The sequence below is a fragment of the Odontesthes bonariensis genome, chromosome 6 (assembly GCF_027942865.1).
Source record: "Odontesthes bonariensis isolate fOdoBon6 chromosome 6, fOdoBon6.hap1, whole genome shotgun sequence".
In the NCBI taxonomy this organism is placed as follows: domain Eukaryota; kingdom Metazoa; phylum Chordata; class Actinopteri; order Atheriniformes; family Atherinopsidae; genus Odontesthes; species Odontesthes bonariensis.
The window spans coordinates 33,528,460-33,553,612 of record NC_134511.1 but is presented as its reverse complement, the minus strand read 5'-3'; the positions used below and the strand labels follow the sequence as shown (position 1 = coordinate 33,553,612).

At 38.9% G+C, this 25,153-nt stretch overlaps 5 protein-coding genes across 5 annotated transcripts; 2 read left to right on the top strand and 3 right to left on the bottom strand.

Moving 5' to 3' along the window:
• Positions 1-91: 91 nt before the first annotated feature.
• On the bottom strand, positions 92-4,022 carry LOC142382498 (uncharacterized). Its single transcript, XM_075468425.1, has 7 exons — positions 3,720-4,022; positions 3,441-3,615; positions 3,263-3,333; positions 2,983-3,156; positions 2,807-2,904; positions 2,654-2,725; positions 92-2,574 (listed from the first exon to the last, which is right to left on the bottom strand). The coding sequence occupies exons 1-7, from the start codon at positions 3,736-3,738 to the stop codon at positions 2,431-2,433; spliced, it is 753 nt and encodes a 250-aa protein (XP_075324540.1). The 5' UTR covers positions 3,739-4,022; the 3' UTR covers positions 92-2,430.
• Positions 4,023-5,833: 1,811 nt separating this feature from the next.
• Positions 5,834-7,744, bottom strand: cox6a1 (cytochrome c oxidase subunit 6A1). Its single transcript, XM_075469091.1, has 3 exons — positions 7,609-7,744; positions 6,238-6,380; positions 5,834-6,136 (listed from the first exon to the last, which is right to left on the bottom strand). The coding sequence occupies exons 1-3, from the start codon at positions 7,709-7,711 to the stop codon at positions 6,047-6,049; spliced, it is 336 nt and encodes a 111-aa protein (XP_075325206.1). The 5' UTR covers positions 7,712-7,744; the 3' UTR covers positions 5,834-6,046.
• Positions 7,745-9,121: 1,377 nt separating this feature from the next.
• Positions 9,122-10,461, top strand: LOC142383042 (C-type lectin domain family 10 member A-like). The gene is made up of 6 exons (XM_075469159.1): positions 9,122-9,200; positions 9,286-9,369; positions 9,460-9,546; positions 9,792-9,931; positions 10,066-10,181; positions 10,308-10,461. The coding sequence occupies exons 1-6, from the start codon at positions 9,122-9,124 to the stop codon at positions 10,459-10,461; spliced, it is 660 nt and encodes a 219-aa protein (XP_075325274.1).
• Positions 10,462-13,189: 2,728 nt separating this feature from the next.
• Positions 13,190-20,943, bottom strand: prkab1b (protein kinase, AMP-activated, beta 1 non-catalytic subunit, b). Its single transcript, XM_075468421.1, has 8 exons — positions 20,615-20,943; positions 20,264-20,418; positions 19,507-19,676; positions 19,317-19,410; positions 19,074-19,188; positions 18,728-18,861; positions 18,540-18,608; positions 13,190-18,139 (listed from the first exon to the last, which is right to left on the bottom strand). The coding sequence occupies exons 2-8, from the start codon at positions 20,399-20,401 to the stop codon at positions 18,062-18,064; spliced, it is 798 nt and encodes a 265-aa protein (XP_075324536.1). The 5' UTR covers positions 20,402-20,418; positions 20,615-20,943; the 3' UTR covers positions 13,190-18,061.
• On the top strand, positions 15,829-17,085 carry pla2g1b (phospholipase A2, group IB (pancreas)). Its single transcript, XM_075468422.1, has 3 exons — positions 15,829-16,205; positions 16,290-16,417; positions 16,926-17,085. The coding sequence occupies exons 1-3, from the start codon at positions 16,021-16,023 to the stop codon at positions 17,048-17,050; spliced, it is 438 nt and encodes a 145-aa protein (XP_075324537.1). The 5' UTR covers positions 15,829-16,020; the 3' UTR covers positions 17,051-17,085.
• Positions 20,944-25,153: the final 4,210 nt, after the last annotated feature.

Below are 25,153 nucleotides of genomic sequence, written 5' to 3'. Positions count from 1 at the left end.
GTAGTATTTCATTACTGTCAGCATATGTACAATAAGTATTGTACATATGCTGACTATGTAATCTATAGTCTTTCATATTGAAAACAAATTGAGCCATGGTCGGACAGTAGGATCAGCAATGTGTGCACAAGTTGGTAATTTCCTTTAGAGGGCCCCAGAATAAATTATGTCACTGACAGTATTCATCTCAGACACAGAGAAGTAAATCACTTTTTCAAGTTTTCTCTGAGGGTAATCACGATATCGTTTTGACCATGAAGGCCATAATACGAAAGAAGTAAACTGAGGGGGGTCCTCTTGGAAAGTTTCATATACCATACCAGGTCCACTCATGGGAAAAGCTGCAATTATTTTTTAAAAGGTGAAGCTTATACAAAATAGAATTGCACGCTGATAAGTACGGGTCAAACATTCGCTAAATTATTTCGTGGTTGATTACTGTGACCTGACTAAAATTTTCAATTTCCCAAGCAGAAACATATCCAGGAAGTGGTGCGTGCACACTGAATGATTTGAGCTCTTGGTAAGTTATAGAATAACCAACTAGTGTGAAAGCTACTTTTTTTCCGTCCTGACGTCAACGCAGAATCACTTGTTTAAAACCACGCTCATCCTTTTTTCGGTGATCGATTAAACGCAGCTCCATAAAGGGACCGTGGACGCGCACAGACCAATGGCTTCTATAACACGCGGCCAAAACTAGACCCAGCGGCTTGGAGAGGAAATCTGCGGACATGAAGCTCATATTTAGAAATCTGGCTTTTAATCTACAGGTCTATTCGATCAGCATTGATCCAGTTCCACTCACAATTCTGAGCATAAACGCAGAGCGCTCTGTGCACATGGGCTGAGGGCTCGCGGAGAGGCGTACAGTGCACTGTGGGATTTGTGATTTTAGAACAGCTGTCTGTCTACAATAATCCCTAAAAACTGGTTGATTGGCTTATTTAATTAAACCAAAATAAAAGATTGACATAAAGCAACGATAGACATTTTTTAAAAGGTTGGAAAGACTAATATGATGCGTTCAGGGACTGTAGCAGACATCACGATTTCCACAAACCAGCAACTGAACTAAATTAATATTTCTATTGTTTTTCCAATCGAGTGATTTTAAAATGAACTTTTCTGTGTTGTAGCCTGGGCTGTAAATACAAAAAAAACCATAAATATAATATAAAACATAAATATAAAACATAAATATGAGAAAATGAATTGGAAAAATAAAACAAATTGGACTTACAACACGATTGGTTCTGATTAATCCACAAAAAAATTGATTTAGGTGAAGGGAAAGAAAAAGCTTTAAAACCAGACTATCTATGTCCCACTCTTTGCAGGCAAAATAACAAAAGCAAAGCAGATCGGCGTGTGGAGCAGGCCATTATGTTCAAAAATAAAAATCGACACATTTACATATTAACAAAACACACTTTCTTGAGGCAGTTAGACTTCTGCAACATAAATGTGCAAATAAAGTCATTTCTAATGCAAAGAATAAAGTAGCACATACTGGTAATCAAATTTGACCTGATATTACCCGTCATTTTTCACATTATTACAAATGTTTCAGCAGAGTGAAATGAAGTAAACACACTTTGTCCAGATCATAGGACAAGACAACTAAAAAAATGTCCTGACAAGTGATCAGGCCTCAAACATAACCTGACCTCCAACCAACTGACCAGCATTTTTAACCAACGTTTTAACACCTTGTTAAAAATGAGAATCAGTGGAAAGTCTCTGAAATAAAGAAGGAGTTGAAGTGGCACAGGTACAGAACAGCAAACTGCAATCAAATGAAATAATCTGGATTCTCTATCAGATTACTGTCTCTAAGAAATGCATTCAAATAGAAAATACAGCTCCTACAAATGATCAATGTTGGTTCAATGTTTGTTCTGAAATAAATTGACACAGAGGTATTTCATCACTGTCACAATCTGCAAAAGAGACCCCCGCCAAAAAAACCTGCAGTCAAATTAAATTCAGTGGAGATGTGAAGCTTTTAAGTGCTGACCCACATCACTTTCTTTAAAATGACCAAATAGGACACTTACTATGGTGAAGGACGTGCTCTCAAGCATCCTTCCGGTTGTTTCGTTTATTCATTGTGGTAGAATAGATAGCCAACACAAGCCAAACGTGTGTCAAAGCCCCGTGTGATCGCTGACTCCTCAGCCACTACACGCTGAACGCCTCACTGCTGCTCACTTGATGGCTGCATGTATTAAAGGTCTGATACATTTTCATTCAACTTAACCAAACTAATGGTAGAACTGTATGAGACGTTAACTGCAGCCAACACACGCTACTCAAACGCATCAATTTATGCAACTAATGAATGGAAGATTTCTTGACTGCTGTCTGACCGGCATATTATTTCATATTTATCATAATGGGAAGATAAAAATATTTTCAATTTCACTGTCACATTAGCTGCTTGTCAAGTAATAGTATTTCTTTTTCCAGCTTCCTCATTTTAAGTTCTCTGTATGCCATCTCTTGGTTCCGGTTCTCCATCTCCTTTTTGAGGTAACAGCAGTAGAGGGCCCTCAGATCTTCTGTCTGCTTCTGTGGAGAAAAATAACACGCACTTTTATTCTTCTTATTCTTGGCCATTACAATTACATTGCCGTCTCTTGGTCCTCACCTCTGCACTCCGGCCACCAGTTGTAGCCTCTGCTGAGTTGCCCACGTCTTGTGAACTGCTTCTGTGAACATCCTACCAAAACAAGAAAACAGAAAACGGTATTATGTCATCAAGGACAAATGCTTAAGAAGAGACAGATTTAAAGGTGCATACCCCTTCAAAATGAGTGTCACTGATGTCTGTTTCATCACCGCTCAAGCTCTCTGGCTCTGTCTTTGTTACAGGCAGGAGGAGGACTGGATGGCCCGACACTTTACAGGAGGGGACAACGTTAAATTCAGTTTTGGGAAATTTCAAATCAGCTATTATGAAGGTTGAAGAGTCCTTACCACTCATAAAAGAGCTATCAGATCCGGTTATGGGGGCAATACAGGCCCCTCCAGGCAGGACCTCTACTCTGAGCGTGTCGTCTTTTTGATGCAGCACATCGTCCTCAGCAGAGGTCAGAGACGGAGTGTCCGACACGCCCTCATTTCTCATGACTTCGGCTCTTTTTCGTTTTGCTGTGGAGGGACAGATTTGAGTGGTAAAAATCTTTCTTAGATGTTACAGCGGGGAAAATCATGTCAAATAAAATAAATGAAAATGTTACTTGCTATTCAAGAGTACCTGTTTGGACTATGTTCTTGTGCTTGACTTTTACTTGCTGCCATGACCTTTTGTAGCCACTGTCTGACACCCTGTGAACATGAAAAACAACTTATAATAGATCATCATTGTGTGTTCAAACTGTATCAACAAGACAAACACAGACACACAACAATAATATACATGCAAGCGTTCTTACACATTTATTTTATCAGCAATCCTCTGCCAGGCTTCTTCTCTCAATTTAGAGGCACTGGTGGTGTTGGATTTAGATGTGAGGATCTCTCGCTCCTCTTCGTACAACTTCAGAATGAGTTCCAGCTCTTTAGGGCTGAAAAAATGGGCCCTCTCCTGTTTCCTCATAATCTGGAAATCTATGGACACAACAAATGTGAGTGTACATTTGTGAGAGTCATAAACATTAATCATATTTGTTGTTTTTTGTATGTTTATGAGCTGTTGAATGAGGTCTCCTCACCTCTGTCTGGGTTCATCATTGTGATCCGGGTTTCGGCGTGCGACTGCTCTCCCCTTTGTGGCGGAGCGAGTGCGCGCAGTTATCCTAGATGTTTCAATGCTAGATTTAGTAATCAAATCGTAACCCTTACGCCGTGGCACAGAATAAAACCCGGCTCAATCGATGCGTCAGTTAAATCCAGCACGTGTCACGTTATCAATAATCTCCCAAGAAATGGAAACCCGGGAGAGATAAACGGCGTCATTAGACGGAATATCGACAAGCTTTGTTAACCCAGGATTTTCTAATTCGGCTTAAGGCGCGTTCACGGGAAAGAGGCGGAGTCTGTAACAAAGAACGAGTCACATGTAGCAAAGCGTCACGTCATAACAGCTTGTTACCAGCTTCATGTGCTATTATTCTTTAAAAGGCATACATGCACGCAGTTCAGCGATTCAAAAAGTACAAAATGAGTTCAAAAGGGGGTGCTATGTTTCATAAGTGCTACTAAACACGTTTTGTATAGCGTGCGCCGTTGCCTCGGTTACCTGAAGTTTCCATCCTGTGGAGTAAAGCCTGTGGTGTCCTGATACAAAGAGACCTGCCAGTTGTTCTTCTCCATTACCAGGATACAGTTTCTGCAATGTGTAACCTGTGGCCACACGTACTACAGATGGCTTTTTCAGGACTTTAATGGATATGGCTCATTGATTTAAAAAAAATTTAAAAAGGCATTTTCATGAGATTTTTAACGAACATGTCACAGCTGAAATAAAAGCTCAAACATTTACATGATTGGATTCAGCTGCTTCGGTTAAAGTGTTTTACAGCATCACCACACTCCAGGAGCAAAGCCAGGTTTAATATCATTTTTAACATCTGAATAAAAGGTTCTTCTTGTATAATGATCAGAAAACTGTTTTACCCACCCCACTAATGAACCTGTGCTTTTTGTGGTTACTAATCTCTTCTCAATTAATAACCTTTTTCAGCACAGAGCTAGTGTGTAGTTTAATGGTCAAAGCAATCTGAGTAGAGAATTACATACTTATGTGCAGGATTTTAAGGCCCTGCACATAGGTATGTAAAATTACCCTGGATAATTTGTTCCATTATGTCAGGGATGTCCAAAGTCGGTCCTTGAGGGCCGCTGTCCTGCAGGTTTTAGATGTGGCCCTACTTCAACACACCTGATGTAGATCAAGACCTCATTAAGGCTTGTGCAGAACTTAACAATGTGTTGAAGAGATCCGTTTAATCTGAATCAGGTGTGTTGAAGCAGAGCAACATCTAAAACCTGCAGGATAGCGGCCCTCGAGGACCGACTTTGGACATCCCTGCATTATGTGAAGCACAGCTATGTGGAGAACTAAACTTCTGATTTCTGACTACTTGAAACAAATTATGAAGCTCATTACATTACAGGAGTTCAGACAATTTAGGATTTACTCAAAAATGAACTAGCTGCCTGCATGAAATGACACTGTATTAACTATATATCTGACAGTAAAAAAAATCTGTTAACCCATCAGTAACACTACTCTTGTAAACATGCTCAAGTTGTACTGCCCAAGTTACACAACACACTGCAAGAAAAACATTCATAATGCTTTTTTTTTTTTTTTAAATGCATGTTCACACCAACTGTAAGAGCCATAATAAGTAGGAACTGACATGTTTAAAAACTTTGTAAAAAAGTTGTAAAACTCCTTTATTAGCATTGACATCACAGCCAACGGTGATCAGGTAATCAGTCTATGGAGCAGGCCAGATTTTTTTTTACTGCTGTGTTTACTCAAGCACATAAATAGTTTTGAGTAAACCTTTTAAATTAAGTTTGTCCTCTGAGGATTCATTTTGCATGAAGCTAAATGCCTCTATGCAGATTCTTAACTGTGGTAATCATGTGCATTTTTAGCCTAAGGAGAAGATTACAGCCAAAAGAAAGCAAGTTGAATCACTCTCAGTCTTAAAGAGATTAACGTAATTTAATTCCTTTTAATCTAATAGTATAAAAATCTGCTTTTCCCAGTGACGTGCCAAAAAGTCTCTCTGGAAAAAGGCCTTTCCCTTAAAATAATAAGTGGAAATGAGAAATGTTAATCACAACAGCAAATGATCCCAATGAAACACACTAAGATGTCATAATAGTTTATTTTTGTTAATTTAGTTTAGTTTAAGCAGACATTTTGTTTAATGGTCCAAAGCAATTGAATTGTTGTTTCAGGTGCCCAATGTTGAGAGCACAGAAGTAAACTCCATAAAACCAGAGAGTGTAAACTGTGAATAGGAGTGTGGTCCAGTAACAGGCTGACAGAAGACTTGAGTGAGTTATGAGGTCTGAGGGTTTACTCGTCATGTCCCTCGTATCCATCAGGAAGGGCATTCACATGTGCGTTGTGGAAGAGAGTTTTGCTGCCATCTCCCCAGGGGAAACGCTGAGAGGACAAAAAGAAAATGAGAAAGCAGCATTGGGACAAATATGATAAAAAGATGTTGAGATGATCGAGTAAACTCATTTATAATCAAGTTTTAAGACCTTGGAGCGAATGCGAAGGTGGGAGTACGGGACAAACTCTGGCTGCTCATGTTCATGATGCTGCTCTTTCAAATACATGTTCAGCATGCACACCGCAACACCAGGCAGGGCAACCACAAAGGTGAGGATCTTCCATGTTTTAGCTGAAAGAAAGACAATATCTATTAACCAATCACATGACTGAAAATAGCTTCTTTAGACAGAAGAAAATTCTAATTAATCAAGATCTACTGATGAAGGTATCTTTAAATATCAGATGAGATACTTGAGCAAGGAAATGTGTGCCAAGATCATAAAGGTACACCAGCACACATAAAACAAGAGCTAGAAAATTATCTTTTGTAAATCCAACACCTGTAATTTCCCATCACAATAATAAAAAAAATAAATAAAAGTCCTATTTCATCTATGCCATGTTTTCCTAAAAGCTCCAGCAGTTTATTTTAAAAATCACACTTTGAGTCAGGGATTCAAACCCCCCGGAGTCAACACCATATTTTATCTATGTAGACTATTACTCCTACTAACCACAGATAACATCTTATAGGTCCAGTTCCTCTGCTTTTCTTTCACCCCTCGTTGTTACGACATCCTTAATATGAACATGACACCAGCTAGAGGGCAGATTAAACAAACAAGGCCTCTGCTGAGACAGCACAACTAGACTGTGCATCACTTTTTGTATGGCAGAATTCAACTACGTGCATTTTACATAACGATATTTGATCAGATTTTGAAATATGTGCTCTCTCGTTGTATATTTGAAGCTTAACCTTTAAACATAACACTTTTCTGAACCACTGAGTGCATTTATGTTTATGTTCTCTTTAAAATGCCGTTAGACATGGATAGAAAACCTAAACAGTGGTACTGTGATGGCCAAATGGCTTGTTTCTATCCATTTTCTTGCTTGTTACTTTATCTTTCTACTCGATCGTTTGCCCTCTTCCTCCTACCACATACCTGACCTCTTCACTTTAATTTTTGTTGGTTCCCTGTCCTGATCTTGCTTGATAACACTTGATATCAGACATATAGTTGCCAAGATTCATCTACTTTTGTTGTTGCAAGATGTTTAGTACGCAACGGTGCTCCACAGACAAGCTGTGTCCATCAACACAAAAAAGCTAAAACTTACAAAAGTCAAGGCTTTGAGGGTGACGGAGTTTGAGTTTGGTTCGGTTAATTTGTTATTCAAAAATCTTGTCTTAGGGTTGGGTAATTGCGTCTACGACTGTCAGATAAAGGATGTCAAGCTAAAGATGCTAACGCTAGCTCAGCAGCAAGGTCACATTCAAAATATCACAACTTGTTTTAAAAGTGAATTAATTTAACCATAACCCACGAAACACTGGGAGGTTTAACAGTTACCTGACTGCTCGCCGTGCTCGGCAGCAGCAGCAGAAAGCTGACGCCGAGTTTGGGTCAAAGAAGACCTCAGCAAAGCCTGTGAGAAGCGTCCAAAGACCGCCATTTTGCCTTTTTGATGGACTGTAGACCGGAAATGATTTGTACCGAGACGTCACGTGGAGGCCGACTGGCTCTACTGCGCCACTAAGCGGTAATACTGGGAACTACAATAAACGACATAATAAACTGCAACGGTAAATGACAAGTAGCGATAAGATTACTGTTTTTTATTAATGAAAAGCAAACTTGATCAGGAAACTCACAGTTAAATATATGCAGACTTGTTTTTTCAATATACCAAATCTAATCCCACATTGATTATTCTTTATTTCTCATTTTGCCCATTTTCCCTGAGAAAATTAAATAACTCGAATTCTTGCTTCCAAATTTGCCTCTACTTGTAGTATCAATGAAGGAAACATAAGAAAACAAACCCGCAACACATACCCCATAAACTCTTACATGTCAAGGTTAGTTGAAATCGATAACAACTGTGACCTCTTTGCAAAGGAAGGAGACAACATCCATCCATTTCCCACTTCCCATTTCCATTTTCTATACCCGCTTAATCCAACTCAGGCTCGCAGGGAGGAGACATCACGAAACTTTTATTTTATTAATGTCCAATAACTAAAGGTGTCCTGGCGAACTTTTGATAACTGTTTCATTACATCTTATTTTACAAAAACAAAAAAACAACATTTATAGCAGATAGTTAACCTGCATATTTTATCAGCTAAATTTCCTTAACACAGGTTAAAATTTTGTTAAAGTATAACTATAAATCAGATATATTCACTGAATTAGTTTTGTGAAGCGACAACCCAAGATACGCTGAAGCTCCGGGTGGAGGGAACTGACGACAGTTTCCTACCAAATTAAAAGAAGTGTGATATAAAGATGTCCTTGTGAGGAGAGACAGAAAACAGAAATTTAATGCAAAATAACTAATTCTTCTGAAGTAATTCTGTTTATGTTTTCAGATGATCATCACATAACCATCAATGTTTTGAGAATAACTAAGAAATACAAGTTTGCAAGGATTAATGGACTGGAGTGCATTTATGTGGCACAATCTCAAACTGTTCAGTTTATGGAGGTAAGGGATCTGGTTAACTGGTGAATGGTTGCTCTACTTCTTGACCCAATGCCACGTTGATGGTTGTTTCTAACAGCATTTTTATCCTTAGGGTCCCTGGCGGCCCACGTTAGCATTCCTTGTCTATTAAACTCAGCACGCTGGAAGGATGAGGGTTAAAATCGCAGAAGAGTATTTATTGAGCCGTTAATAGTTAACATATGTGGACTAAAAACAAACAAGAGATTTGGTTGACCTCTTATATGTCTGCTACTGCACTTTGAATTTGTCTCTGGACTGAAATCTTTGATTTTCAAAGAAAAGCTTACAAAGGATAGTATATTGTTTTTTAATTAAAAAGCCAAGAATATATATTTCTAGTGGCCTCTTTCAGTAATGGACTCTCAATATCACCACTTTGGATCGGCTGACAGCACCACTGTGAGCAGAGAGTACAACAACACCACACAAACAGGTAAAACCTACTTTTCATTTGATTTTGACTCAACATTTACAGCTATACCCATAAACAATGTTACAATGCCTATCAATGTTTTCAGGTATGAGGAGGATAGTGATTTATATCCTTTACAGTGTCCTGGTGCTGCTGCTGTTGATTCTGCTGATGGTAACAGGGATAAAATGTATGACTTTAAGGATATTACAACAAAGTGAAGCTGGCTTATTATCAAATGCTAATGACCTGACTGTATTACAACATTCTTATCTCACAGTCTCTCAGATGAGCAAGGAAATCAGTGAAGTCAAACTTCAAATTGGGACTATCAGCCGTCGTGGATCCACTTCAATGTCTAATTCAGGTTTTAAATAAAAAGCCTTTTCTAATCCAAATATATTGATGCAGCCAACTTTATTTCCTTCATACAAATTCAGTGTATTTATTTAGCTTTGCAACCTTAAGGTACCAAACCAGTGCAAGATGTCAGTTTGCAAGAACTCACCCCAGTTAGAGGTAAAAACTGAATATTATATGAAAAAAGAAAGAGCCTTCTGAGTTTTTCTCCCTGTCAGTCTGTTGACCTTTTCTTAATCTTCATCAAAACAGGAACATGTAGGGAAGGTTGGGTGAGTTTCCAGAGAAGCTGCTACCTGCTCTCCACCAACACCGTTACCTGGTCCAAAGCAGAGGAGCAGTGCAAATCCCAGAGAGGACACCTGGTGGTTCTGAACAATGGGGAGGAACTGGTGAGGTCCATTTGCTATACTTTAGTTCTTTAAAAGATCCGCTACTGCGTGGCTGTGGCAAAGCATTAAAAAAGACTAATCTAAAATGTCAAAGATTTGAAAATAGCACGTCACTATATTTTTTTAAATGCTAGGACTACATTTCAAGAATAGTTGATATCAGTTATGATTACTGGATTGGACTTGTGGAGCGACAGCACGAGGGACAGTGGAGCTGGGTGGATGGAACAGACTTCAGTTCAACACCAACGTAAGAGAAATGTGCAGGCATAAAGAGAGACAAAAGAATAATGACGAAAAAAAACTCAATGAACTTGTTAGAATTGAATTTATCAATATGTATAACCTAATATTTTCTGTTTCTCTTTGTGGTCAGTTTCTGGGATGCAGGTCAGCCTGACGACTGGGACTTCAGGGAGAATGGAGAGGACTGCGGCCAGCTTCACAAGGCTGAAAGACGCAAACGCAAGAGGTGGAACGATGCAGACTGCAGCCTGTTGTACAGGTACATCTGTGAGGCAAAGGCTTGAGAGACGGCAGACCTCCCTGAGGTGATTATCCTTCACCAGTGTACCAGACCTGATATCTAAGATCAATAAAATGCAAAATGATGGAAAATGTGTTCCTGAAGATCACCTGTAAGTGATGAAACTCTCATGTACAGTATGTCTGTGAGGCTTTTTTAGGACAAGAAAATAGTAACTATGAAAATAATGGTACATGTTCCACTTTAACTAACGTCAATAAAGATGCTCTCTTTAGTGTTCCTGGGGAGATTTCCCTGACTGTCCCTGTGTTCCTGAGTTTACTAGCGGTGGTCACTGGGCAGGTTGCCATTTCCTTCATGATAGAGGTGTTGGATGGTAAATCAGGCAAATTATTGAGGAAAATCATAGAAATGATACTAGGACTGAGATTAATTGTTCAAAATGAAAATGACCCCAAGCATACTGCTAAAGCAACATTGAGGAAGTTTCTACCAGGTCAAAGTATTTGCCATCTACTGTGGACGGATAACAATGCACTGTCATAATGCGCATATCAACTACAGAGGAGTGGGTCAACGGGCAACAAACAGATTAAACAGATCAGTTTTGAACAATTCTGAGTAAAGTTGGTACCCTCTGTGTGAAAAATGGAAGACGAAACAAACTCACTGTCACTCAAACTGTCACTGTGGTTTATGAAAATCCTGAAGCTTTCATCTTGGTAGACAAATACCTGGACCTCTGCCAAAGAGTGTCACACATACAGGGATCAAAAGTACCTTTGACCAAAACCAGCTAAGTTACTAAAAACTGGAAGTGATGAGTAGATGACCAGCAGAGATGAGACCATAAAACATATCTCCCTTTTTGCAGTTAAAGATAAATAGAGCCGTATATTAAATAATACTCTGATGGAAAACCAGTTTGGTTCATTGTTATTTTTGTGTGTGTGTTAAGATGCACCGATTCATTTTCTTGAATCCTGTTCACTGGTACGTCTTATGCTGCAGGATCAGAACAGTGATCAGAACAGCTGCATTGTTGTCAGCACTCCACCAGTAGGCAGGATTGACCATCTCTTTCAGAAATGACCAGCGTGCAAACGGATGTCCTTTCTGTGGAATAAAACCTCATCTGGGGGATATAACAGAAAGATCAGTGGCCAATAAAGGCCAAACTAACCTGTGATTGATTGATTGATTGATTGATTGATTGATTGATTGATTGATTGATTGATTGATTGATGACAAATGCTTTTTTTTAAACTTATTTGTTCCCTCACAAAATACATTTTGTTTAATTCATCATTTACAAAACAATTCAGTCTCATGGAGCTGTTGAGCTTGAGATTGGCCCTTGCAACCATGAGGCACACTTAATGACCACACCTTGCTTTTCCAGCCAAACAAGAAAGTGCAATTTAACCTTTTAACCTATTGAATTGCATGTGGGTGAAGAATGAGCATGTTTTCCTTTTCTAACTGGAAAGCAATGAAAATTTAGTTTCAAAAGGACAGCCTGTCATTAAGTGTTAAACCGAGAAACTGGTCTTACAGAAAATGTGTTTTTGTCTCTCAGAGATTTGATACCTGGACTGAGCTTCATTGTGAATAATGATAATTATCCCAAGCATGCTGCTCAAGCAACATTACAGTAGTTTATGGCACGCAAAGTATTTCTCCTTTCTACCGTGGACAGAAAAAGGCACTATCACTTTCACTGGGAATCTGGACATTTCCTTCATTACAAACTGCTTCAGCAAACTTGCCTCTTCTCTCACACTCCCACATGAACTTTTGAAAAAGAATTGTTGACATCGTCACCAAAAGCATCACGCTGTTGGAATCTTCTTTAGCTGGAACTCTTCTCTCCCTCAAATTCTTGTGGACAATTACTTATAAACAACTACATAAATAGTCGTCAATTATACTTTTTATGCAGCCATTTATGAATTACTACAAAGGATATACAATAACAACTGCAGGAAATGAAGTGACTTGAAAGGATGGTCTCACTGAAAAAACAATCTATACCCAGACAGTTGTTTGCACGGCTGCCATCTTGAAAGCTAATTCGAATTTAAGTTTGCAAAATTCAAAGCTGAGGCAGTTCAGACTGGCAAGAGTGAAAAGAGGAGAAATGTGTTATGAAATACCTTTGGCTTTAAAAAAGTATTCGAAAGGATCAAAATAGAAATCTGCTGCCAGATCAGTGATATAACATCTCATATCATCTCATTTTAATGCTGCTCAACAGAATAGTTTTACTTTAAAAAGTCAATGTCAAATATAATCCATTATTAACTGTGACAGAATTCATTACTCTACCCTGCATGAGGGCTTAGTTTCTCCCCTGGGGAGAAACACAAGATGGACACTGAAGCACGAGTTTTGTTGAAATAAGGGAAAGAAAGGAAGAAAAAATTGGCAATGGCAAATATCTGGGCAAAGTACTACAAAAGTAATCAGGGTGAACTGCAGCAGCAACAGAGGTAAATAACCCTTTGCAAGCCTGACTACGACTCATTTCCAATTTGTCTACAACTTCATATTTGCCAGTAAAAGCTGCGCATCATACACACTTGTACTGGTTTTGTTTATCATTTGATTGATTTATTTTCATTTATTCTTTTATCTATTCACCGGAGTCAGTTTGAACTATTTTTATTAGTTTTGTGGTTTTTCTCATCTCATGAGAAGATCCATCCAATCTCCTTGTGTCCATCCTCATGATCAAACAGTATAAAACATAACAAAACAAAACAAACATGTTGTTAGTGTGTAGCCTGCTTTATTTGATCATTTTCACACACAGATAAAAGTATATTACCCAGCATAGTTCCAGTGAAGAATGCTTCAGTCTCCTAATTTACATCACAGAACAGGTCATTTCAGCAGTGAGTGAAAAAAAAAATATACTGCTTCGAAAACAACCACGGACGGCATCAGTATTTCTTGTCTTTCCGTTGTTCAAATTCATGTACTTCCTTCTTCAGGTTTAGCTGACAGGCCTCCTACTTTTATTAAAAGACAGCCCTCCTTATTTGCATTATGAAGCAAAAATCCATACAGGAATGTAAAAAGAAAACAAGGAAATAAACAGGCTTGAGGAAATAGATAGGTGGTCAAACACAACACACATTGCAGGAACAATAGTTAAATAAATGAAGTAAAAAAAATAAAAATGCATTGTAAAATGGCAATAAAACATGTGTCAGTCTATAACTTTGCAACACAGACGTATGAAAATGACAAGGGAAAGGGAGAATTATTTGTCCATTCTTCTGGTGTTTATTGCCAGCTGGCAAACAATGTTGCTATGGTGCTTTACCACCACCAAGTGGTAAGAAGTGTGGATCAAGACAAGAAGAACAAAACATGGTCCAATAACATAAGATTCCTGAACTTTTTCACAATATGTCGATGAGTTTAAGCTTTTCCATTCACTTGAAAATGCTACTCCTCACTTCGGTTATTATAGTGTGGCTGTTAATTCACTGTTATGACGCTTTGAGGATTCCTTGACTCTGTTATCTGCCCTTTTATTCCAATACAAGCTTATCCTCATGAAAGAATAACTGCTAAACCCACCATTTAAATTCTACACAGTATTTGTTGGATGTCTATTCAAACATCTGGTGAGCTATATGAGTGACTGTACAGAAGACTGATCAGTCTGAACAGATAAATGTTCTCAAAGGTGTTGTGACATCCGTACATTGTAATCCTAATAACAATGCAATCATTTCTGCTGTGTAAACTCATAAATCTTTGTTTATTGTTATCCTTATTTCATTTCTGAACTCTGGAATGATGACTTCTATACCTGGACACATCCCAAACTCTTGGCTGTGTCTGTACAGTTTCATGTAGCTGTGGAAACTGTCAATAAGTCTGAATTGTATCTGAGTATCAAATAAAGCTCTGATCCTAATTCTTTCTCTCTAATATGGTGAAATCTACTGTTACATTACATCGATGTTGCCAACAATGGCACCGTTGGACCAACTGGTCCAGCTGGTTATATAACTGGAAAACCTCTAATACAAATCAAAACATGTTTGTGGCAGAACTGCTGTATTCTAAACATGATAAATACTAGTTATAGTGTAGTTATGCTATCTTAAAGTCTTGGACCATTAAAGGACATACATTGCGTAGTATGAGTATGAGCAGAGTGGACAAGTACAAGATAGGAACATAGGTTATTTAGAAACATACAGAATATGAATACATTATGTCTAAGAACAAAGCCAATTATAACACAATGCTCTAAAACATCACAAATAAAACTTTACATTGATTGTAGGTTTCTAGACAAATTATACTTTCTAAGTTGATAGTTTATCCAGCAGTACCACTAGAAGTAAGTCACACAATGACTTTTAAATTGTGATTTGGATCCGCACTATAAGACACAACGAAAACATTTCAGATAAAGATAATCAATGTTCTGAAACCTTGAAGTGCATCGCACAAAGCCACTTAATTTCAACCGTATATCAACCTGATCTGCATCACTCTCAATACTATTCATATTCAATTTGATGAGAGTGGTTATTGCAGAGACAGTTGAGTACACAAGCCTGGAGGCTGATTAAAACATTGGGCGGTGAATGAGTCAATGTTGGTCTCATGTGTGACACTACAATGTGAAATATACAGCTGAGCTTGAGTTTGCTTTTTCTGACCAACTATCTCTCTCTATTATGCATCTGGAAGTTACACATGTTCAGTATGGTACTGATATCTCATCATAATCATAGACACGTAAGCACAACTTCCTTTAACAAACATTTTTGGTTCATTGCCTTGACAAATTGTACCATACATACACATATACACACATTTCTATAGATACATATGTATACATGTGTGTGTTTAATGTTCACCTGCTGTAGATAACCTGTAGATAACCAGCAGTGGAAAGCAATGGGAACTTGAACAAATGCAAGCTATTTGTACAGCCGTGCATTGGAAGTTATTTTCAATGCAAGTTTAAAAATTAAACCTGAGCCACTTAAGAGTGGTCAGAGTGAAAAAGGCAATTATGTCATGAATTATCTTTGGATTTTTAAATGTCTCTGAAAAAGAAAAAAAAATAAATTAGCAGGGTATGTATACAACCCCACTACTTTTGCACTGCCTCTTAAGAGTCAGGGGCCTGACACATGAAACAAACAGCTACAGCAAGTGGAGATTAGTGCTTATTCTTTAAGTTTTCTGAAGACAGTTAAGAGTTTCCTGGTTTTCTTATATACATTTGATACAAAATTAGTAACTGCATTAACATGAAAATACTGAAAAAAGATCAAGTATCATTAATCTATATACAGGTAGATTAGTTAGTAAATGTAGTTAGAAACCTCCCTACCGATACTTGACTCGTGTTGTATAAAACTCCAGCCCCCTTGTTTTCTTCTTATCTGTGTTTTCGCTCCCCTCTCGCACTATAAGAGCAGACTGCCACAAATCTCCCGGTCCTTTGTATTGCAGCCATGAATGTGAGAGCTTCTCTGCTGCTGCTGCTTCTCACCAGTAAGGCTGCAAAAACATTTTGCAGTTGTCTTTATTTTTTCCTGAAGAATTCATAACATTTGTCATGTGTTTGGCTCACATATCTTTTTCAGCTTGTGTGGCGAGTGGAGCACATCTGTCCAAAGCCTTGTGGCAGTTTGCGAATATGATCAGTTGTGCCCAGCCTGGCGTTAATCCTTTAGCATACAACGAATACGGCTGCTGGTGCGGCTTTGGGGGCAATGGAACTCCTGTGGATGATGTGGACAGGTAGGAAGCCGCCCATTTGGCATCATTTTAAACATGGGAAACTGCAACTCTTAAAACATGCTTCTCTTCCTGCTGTACTCCAAGGTGCTGTATAGTCCATGACAAGTGCTATGAACAAAGCAGAAAAATGCCTGAATGCACGGGTATTTCTGACCTTCCCTATGTTATTGATTACGATCACACCTGCTCAAATCAACGGGTGACCTGCTCAGGTAAGACTCCAACTGGGAGGGATGCTTCCACAAACTCAGATGTAAAATGTGCACTTTTCAAGCACTTTTTTAAAAAAAAAATTTTTTTTAATTCCAAACTCATGTTCTGGGTTTAAAGAATTGATTCAAACCTAAAATGTAGCAACGGATGTCAAAGAGGACGTCTGTTTAATAGCATTATTGATATAAAAGAAGCACGGAAAAGTCTGTTAATTTGTCCAAAATACAGTTTTTTCTGGTGAAATAGCACAATGATTCTATGCAATTTTACTGTAAACAGAACACATTAGACTTGCCTGTATCCGTAGACCTGAGTGAGTACTGCATACACAATAGCTGTGTTTAAACAGCTATATATAGCTACTGCACAGCACACACAATACACTCTTACACTGGCATTTTATGTAACCAGACTCTTTCTCCTCTTTCTATGCGTTTCACGTTTATCATGCTTTGTTATCGCTTAGCTGCTTTCTGTTCATTTGCTGAATCTGCTCTGTGTCTGCAGCGACCAACGATCCATGCCAGGCTGCTGTGTGCGAATGCGATCGCGTGGCGGCTCACTGCTTTGCTCAGTCCGAATACAACCCTGAAAACAAGAACCTGGATTCCAAAGTCCACTGTGCCAACTGAGTCGTACATTAAAAAAAAAAAGTTCTATTCCAAGTTGGAATGTCTTTCTGATTTATTATTATTTTTTTTAATCTGATGAGAAAGAATCAAAGAAATATACAAATCTATCAGATCTAAATAAAACAGGAAAGTAAAAAGTGTGTGAAGCAAGGTCTTCCAGGTGAATTTCACCATGTCAGTGTCTTTGTGTCTCTGTGTCTCTATTGCATGAGTGGAAAGCTTCGGTGGAAGCTGTTAAGGCCGTATTCTAAAACATTTTCCGATGGTATCTTAGAATTGCAGACCACCTAAATACCTGAAGAAACAACTTGAGGTTGCGGCTTTGACTGAACACAACAGGGGTTAAAAGTTAAAGGTTTCTCCTTATGCATCTTGTGTTTGGTCAGCACCACAGAAACAATGCCAACGCAAAGTCAAGAAGCCAAAAAAAAAAAAAAAAAAAGGCAACGCAATGCTCCCTTTAATGCTGAAAAATAATCTTGCTCAATTAATGAGGTATGAAGACTCAATAAGGCCGACTCTTAAGGACAGGAGGGGACGGTTGCCCATTAACACCAAAGCAAGACTAAACCAAGATAACATTTACTTCCTGAGTGGAATTATGCTCCATTTCATTAATTATACATCTCCACCACATAATGCAATGATAAGAAGTCATGCTCATTTCAGGGATTTCTATGCGACCAGGCTGAATCAACATCCTCCAACAAGTCTTAGTGGGTCAATCCTGTGTTGGAATGAGATTGTGATCCAGTCTGACCATCGTGATTGATTTATTGACAAAGGGACAAACAGTGTGAAGAAAGATTGACTAAAATATGCTTAACATGATCAAACTGGTAGAAAACAAAACAAACAAAAAAAACCTCACAAAAACATCTCTGAAAAATGTTTTAAACTGATCGAAGGAATAGATCTCAGAGAAGTTTCAACAAAAATAATACAAAGAGCAGCTGTGTACAGCAACACATCGTTATAAATCCAAAATCAGATGCCGGATTGTGCTTCTGTTTATATAGGCTTGTACAGAAGAGTGGTCACATACTTCTTCTTGTATCTGTGTGTTGCGCTGAGAACCATCACCCCATCCTAAAAGTCACACAGTCCCAAGAAGAGCATTTAGACACAAATGATGATTACGTAAGCTTTACGATTGTTTGCAATAAAAGGATTAGCTGCAGCATTGACAGTTTTTAACAATTCAAATGCAAGACATAGCTTGACACTGCAGTTCACAACGACACGAGAGAGAATGTACACGTTTTTTGTTCCAGCATTTCATGAGAAACAGGACATAGTATCTATATGTGTTTTTAGAACATATTTATGATGCATGCATTCGTTTCGTCTGAATATACAGTTTTAAAAAGCCTTTTGGTTTTGTCAAGATCCATGTCGTGCAAAGATTCTCTTTATTTAATAACTGGAAGGGTAATCGTAGAGTTTACCCTTAAGTATGAAAACACAGGGATGTTTCTTAGTCTGTTACCTTGATGGAGAGGGCATACAGGTGGTTGAGCATAACATGGTTGGGCTCTGGCAGCAGCGTCGGGTCGCACTGATGGGAGATGCAAAAGTAGGATGAATTTTATTCAATTAAGGGCTGTAGTAACTGGCTTATTTCGTGAGGTGCATCATTAAGACAAGTATGTGAAATGATGTCAAGTCAGGACATACAGAGACACCTGTGTCCTTGTTGAGCAGCACTTGGAGCAGGTGAGGAGGTAAGATAGGAGGGTGTTTGATCTTGTCTTCGGGCTTGATTACATATGCATCCTGTTGATAGGGGCCGGGCGGGGAACTGGACAAGTCTTGGAAAGAATGATCACATGACACCGTTTAACACCAGCCTTGTCAGACATCTGCACATCTAACTGATTAATGCAATCTGAGTGAAAAGTCCTTTATTCAAAGGCGTGGTTTTACTGGACCATATTAACTTAAACTGGTTCAAGTGGTTTGCAGTGCTTTTTACTAACATGTGGACGAGCTGAGTGTGTTTCAGCTATGTAGGTGCCATTACCAAACATGTCTGCCGAATCCTGTGAGTCAATCCTGAGGGCATCAAAGACTTCAAAGTCAGTTCTTTTCACCTGTATGACATTGTTGACTGTTCCAGTTTTAGTTGTAGTCACAGCCTATGACAGAACACAAGCCGAACTTTGTTATAGAAGCTTGAGAGTTCTGACCATTGGAGACACAAGCGAACCTTCGTGATACTTTTTGTAAATGTGGACCACTTTTGTAACTTGAAGCATTCACTCACCCCGGTCGGATCCAAAGTCCACTGACCATCTATGCAAAATTTGTACTGGTGCTCCCCCTCCGGCAGGTCCACAACAGCCGCAAAGTTTTTCTGACTGAGTTTGGCAAACAACATTGTGTCATGTTTAGTTCAAAGATGCAGTTCAGACACCAGAGATCTTATCAGGCTGCTTTCACTGAAGTCAAACTACCTTCTGTTGAGTGGGATCTTGGTGGCCCAGTTGTTGAAAGAGCCAGACACAAAGACCTCCTTGGCAGACCCTGACCATCTGAACACAGTCGGCCTGGCCTGCGTTGGACTTTTGCTGTCGCAGTCCAGGTCCTGCTGCCACGCCAGAAATTCCTGCATTTCCTGCGGAGTCTGGGAAGGATGATATCAATCTTAGATGTCATGTTAATGAGAGCAGCGCAGCATCCCTTCCTGTCTGAACAGCCCGCTGAGAGGTATGTGTGGGACTTAAATGCTAACATTTTGATCAGTGTTATTGCTTGTCCACTTCGTATGAGGTACTGAGAAAGACAAAGAAACTGGTCTTCGATCGGCATAACCTTAAAGAGCTAAACTGATCGTTAGACAGCATCTTGTCAAGCAATGTCAAATATGAAAGTTTTAAGAACCATATTATGGTGTCATTTAAATCAATCTGTGGAAACCATGGTCCTAATTGTTAGGGTTAGGAAAGGGCTCCTGATCAGATGTAACCAGGACTGTTCAAATTTAGAAACTACAATCAGCCCAGATTAGCAATTTAACAAAAGGTTTAAAGGTTTTACTGCACATCAAAGTGAGCTTCTTCTCTCAGAATGTTTTGTTCACGGTGACTTAGCTTCATCCATCTTTGAATTAAACAAACACAATTCGTGAGCATCATTCTCTGGTCGGTGGGGTCTGTCAGAAAATCAACTCCACAGCTCTATGACATTAGTCGTGATAAAAACATGTGCTACCTTTGGATCGTCTCTCTGGAACAGGTCTGCATCCTCCGAGCTGTCCAGCATGATGTTGGGACGAGCCTCTTTCCCTCCTTGCTGTCCATCTCTGTACGACCTCTCCCCGCTGGACCTGTCGCTGTTGCTGTTGCCCATCCCTGCAGCGGCAAACACTGAAACACACACAGCTCATAGCTCAAAGCTCAAAGCACAAAGCAACACCGCTGCTTTATGTTCCCACCAGCAAGTCCGAGCAAAATTACCAACCAAATGCGATTCGTGTAATTCCGCTTTCAACAACGGGGCTCTTTGGGCTGCAGTCGGCATAAAAACCTAAGAAAAATCAATTAAAGAAAAAAAAAACCTCACCAAAATCCTCTGAGGTGAAATTTGGGTGTCTTCAGTCTCATCAAACGGAGGTGCTTGCTTTAATGTAGGTTACATCTGTTGGAGTTTGCAGCCGTACAAAGGTCCCAACTTCTGATCGCTGCTGTTTCCGTCTTTAAACTTGAGAAGTTTCCCTCCAGCAGTCGGCCGCGTCCGAAAGCAACGGATGAGCAGCTGCCTGGATTATTGTTCGAGCGTGGGCTTTTTCTTTCCTTTTCCCACTTTGTTTCCTTCTCCCGTTGTCAGTAGTCCTTTGTATACTTTCGCCATTCGGTGGTAACTTGAGTGTGTGGTGGTGAGAGATAGTGAAAACACGCCTCTTCCGCCTCCTGTCCTCGGTCTCATGATAATTTAACTGTTTCATGTCCTGACAGCTCTTTGCCAAAAATCCTCACTTTCCAAGACAGGTACAATGTCCAGAAGGTGTATCTCCTTTTTCTTTTACTGTCAAAACGCCGCAGACACGACGAAGGCTGGGGAGACTACATGTCACCACCATTTTCTTTTGTACATGGATGAGTTGGGGGCAGAATTTGTTGAAATTGTTTTTGCCACTGTGATAAAAGACGTAAAAGAACAGAAAAAAACTAAACAGATAAAGCCCCAAAGCCACACATTTGACCAGGATTGTCACATTTCTGAAACACTGAGACAGACTTCTGAGATGATGATATTAAGAGAGAAATATTACAGAATTTTGAGATGCCAAATTATTGTTTAAAAGTTAACATTGGGAGCTATTAAAGCTGGTGAAAAATAGATATCATTTAATGTGTTTAAAATACATTCACATTTTCAATTGTATATTGCCAATGTACCAACAAAAAAGTGTCCTTCGTTGGATTATCATGTTATTTCTCCTGTGGATGTGATGGTTTACATTGTTGTACATTTCCATTTTGAAGTTGTCAGCTTCTTTAAAAGTCTATTGGTAGTTGTACAATGATCTAGGCTGTAAGGCAATGAACATCCAGCAAAAACCTTTGCCCTGCAAGACCACATCAGTTTTTCTACACATTGTCTATCTTTTGCTCCCATTCGCTGTTGACAGCTGCGGGTTTCTGCAGCTCAGCAGTCTCTGTGCCATCACACATCAGAATCCTCTGAGACATTCTCACAGCTATCAAGTTTCCAGGGTGTTATTGTATGCACTCCAAATAATGATAAACAGTGTTGTCAGTGTTTTAGTGAAGACAAAGTCACACTTTTCCTCTTATCACGGTTAGACAGTAGAGCTCCGTTGCATGCAGTCACTATTTTAAACAGTGGATGCCTGTGTAAACACATCATCCACACATGGTCTCTTCATCACTTTTTTTTCCAGCTAATGCTGCTATTTAGGTTTACCAATGTAGTTTACTGGAACAGAAGTTTGCTGCTGTGGTGAAATTACATTGTCCATATTACACCCATCATTGCTTGATGTCTAATCAGAAATAAATTACCATAAAAACGATGATACAATTCACTCCTGAGGTCTATAAATCCTTTAAAATCTGTGGTACCAATTTTACTTGGGCAGATTTAAAAAACATCCATTGTTTTGTTTTGTTTTTAATTAGAATTATATGAAAAATGAGACTACACTGATGTTTTATTAGGATTTTGCTTTAGACAGATGTAGCACAAAAAGAAAAGATAAACAACACAAAAGCAACTTTGCCGAAAGACCAACAGTAAGAATAACATTAAACTTTCTCCAAGCACTTTTATAGCTGTGTGCTATTGTGTGAAAGTGGGGGTGGTTTATAAATTGTGGGATTTATAGGGTAAGAAATGGAAAGACAAAAAAGGAGGGTAAACAATAGACAATCCAGCAATATATGAATTCATACCACTTATGAATAAATAATAGCAACAATGAAATACACAACAAAAGTCCAAGCTGAACAGTTGCAGAAGGTTATAGAAAATTCATTTACATTTTTTCATAGAACACATTTCATCCATAAAGGCAGCCAAGGGGGTTTGAATTCAACGCAGGGGAGCATACAAATTATTTAAATTAAATAATGAATAGTTGAAGTTATGTATTGTTTAGTAAAATATCCAAACAAATAGATACATTTTAGAATAGATTGGCAAATTTAGATGAAAATTCATCAGAAAAGTGAAAGGGGGATTTTAATCAGCTCCATCTTATGCTTTAAAAGAAGCTTCAGGGAGGGGGACTGTTTCCAGCAGAGGGCAGCATAATGGGTAAAAGTAATTTCCCCTTGATGATGAATTTAACTTTTGTACCTTCCACGTTTGACTTCAAGAGCCTTATGTCTGATGTACCTTTGATTCAAGCCAATCACTTTTATATTCAACTTGAAGCCGGTGCAATGATCTAAGGACATGAGTTATGTGTTTTCTCCTCCTGATGTTTGTCAGTATTCTTGCAGCAGCATTTTGAATGAACTGCACATCACTAATGGTTACATTTGCGAGCCCATTGAGGAATGCGTGCAGTAGTCTACCCGTAAAAAGCACGAATGAGCTCTTCTATATTTTGCTTGGACATGTCAATTCTTGTTTAAACAGTTTTGGTTTTGATGTGGCCACTGAAGTATAAGTCCTCATTAATGATCACATACGGATTCACTGTGTGGGTGTTTTTTAGGGCCTGGGCGCTGGCCTTCTTTCTTTACTGCCAAAATAAGTTATGTCAGTCTTACCTTTATTTAGCTGGAGGCAGTTTGGTTGCATCCAATTTTTTCCTCTTTGAGTCACATACAGGTCTGTAGCACTGTAGTTCTTTGGTATAGATCTGGGTGTCTGAGCTGTCACCCTGTAGTCTAGGAGAATAGAATATAGTCTGTCCAGGTTGAAAATTGTGAGGACCACAAAATGATCAGTAAAGTTATGTTCATTTACAGTTGTTTCTATTTATCCTGGTGATTCTTTATTTTGGATGCTATCATTGTTGAGCTATTTTGTTGTTGAGGAATAAGACACATAGATCATCAATGATAATAATTCTAATAGATACTCCCCTATATGCACATAAATGATATCCATTAATGCCAGAATAAAGGCAAGACTAGGACACATTCAAGTACAGCTCAAGTATGTTTATAAAACCAATAGGTGCCATTTAATGGTCTGATCTTATTAGAAAATTTTGCATCAGTTTACCTTTCCATCAGTTCAGATACATTGCCAAATGAAACCTTGATTGAAATGACAAAAGTCAAAAAGCTTTACAAGGTTTTACCAACTCAATTTCATCCAGGTTTCTATTCACATTTCCAGCCACATCTGGTTCTCAATGGGGGATGTCTAATGGTTTGTGAAAAGTGGTTTCCAGGGTCAAAACGGAATCGTAATGGCTTCTCACTTTAGCTGATTTTCTGCAGTGGGTAATTCCAAACATTTTCTGCTCATTTGCTGCGCACCAGTGACAAGGCTTCATTTCATACTAATGTTTTTCAGGTACTTACTTCATAGCAACATTCTAAAACAGAAATGCTTCAAACTCTTCATGCAGACGGCTCTTGTTTCTTGACGATAGACTGGTGATTAGACTTTTCTCTTTAATTAGGGCACTGGATCACCATGCCTGAATATTAGATGCTCTATTTTTAAATTTATAACAGTGGTAAGATTACATATCAGAGTACATGAGTCCCTTAGACTCATCAACTTGCAACGGGTGTCAAACATCAGTTTGAAACGAGGCCAGGGGAGTGGAATTCATTAAAGATGCATCATTTTGCACAGTATCTCACAACATTGTTGCGGGATGATCTGATTTATTACTTGCTGATGATGAGAGCCAAGCAGAGCTCTTCTGCATCCCTTGGAGCTGATCTCTCAAACCCAGTCTCACTTCTTTGCCTCTTCTACCTCGACCCTCAAGAGATCACATCACAGGCTGCAGACAAACGAAGATAGCTGAAGTCTTTCCATAAATCTGTTCATTTTTGCATGACACATGTGGCGTATACACACCGTAGTAAAGCGCACAATGATGTTTACAGAAATGATCACAAGGCCGATGACAATCGAAACAATCAGCTGCATCCCTCTGCTCATCACACCTCTTCTATGCCTAATATATTATAATAATTCACTTTCAAGACATTATTGTACAAGCTTGACATTATTGGTTCAGTCCAAAGTAGCAAAGGACACAGAACCTGGTCATGTGTGTTTGATTGGAAGCTGTGTTTGAAATTGACAAAAACAATTATTCTGCACCTGCATCTGTCATTCTTTTCATCTCTAATTCCTATTCATATTTTGGCCAGTACTCTCAGCACTGATGAAAAAAAGGGTGATCGCTGTGTCTGCGTTTCTCATCTTGCTATTCACAACGACGCAGCAGCTGCTGTTGGCATGTCAACTCAACACAACCCTGTCCGCTCAGACGGCTCAAAGACTTGAGACAAATCTAAAAGCGTCACTCCGATCTAATGCTTTGACGTCTTGAAACCTAGTGTCATCCCTGAAAGCAAAGATTTTTAACCTGCCTACTTGGATAGTCCATAAACTGGAGGCCCATTTGCTCTGAGTGCACATCAGCAAAAACATTTT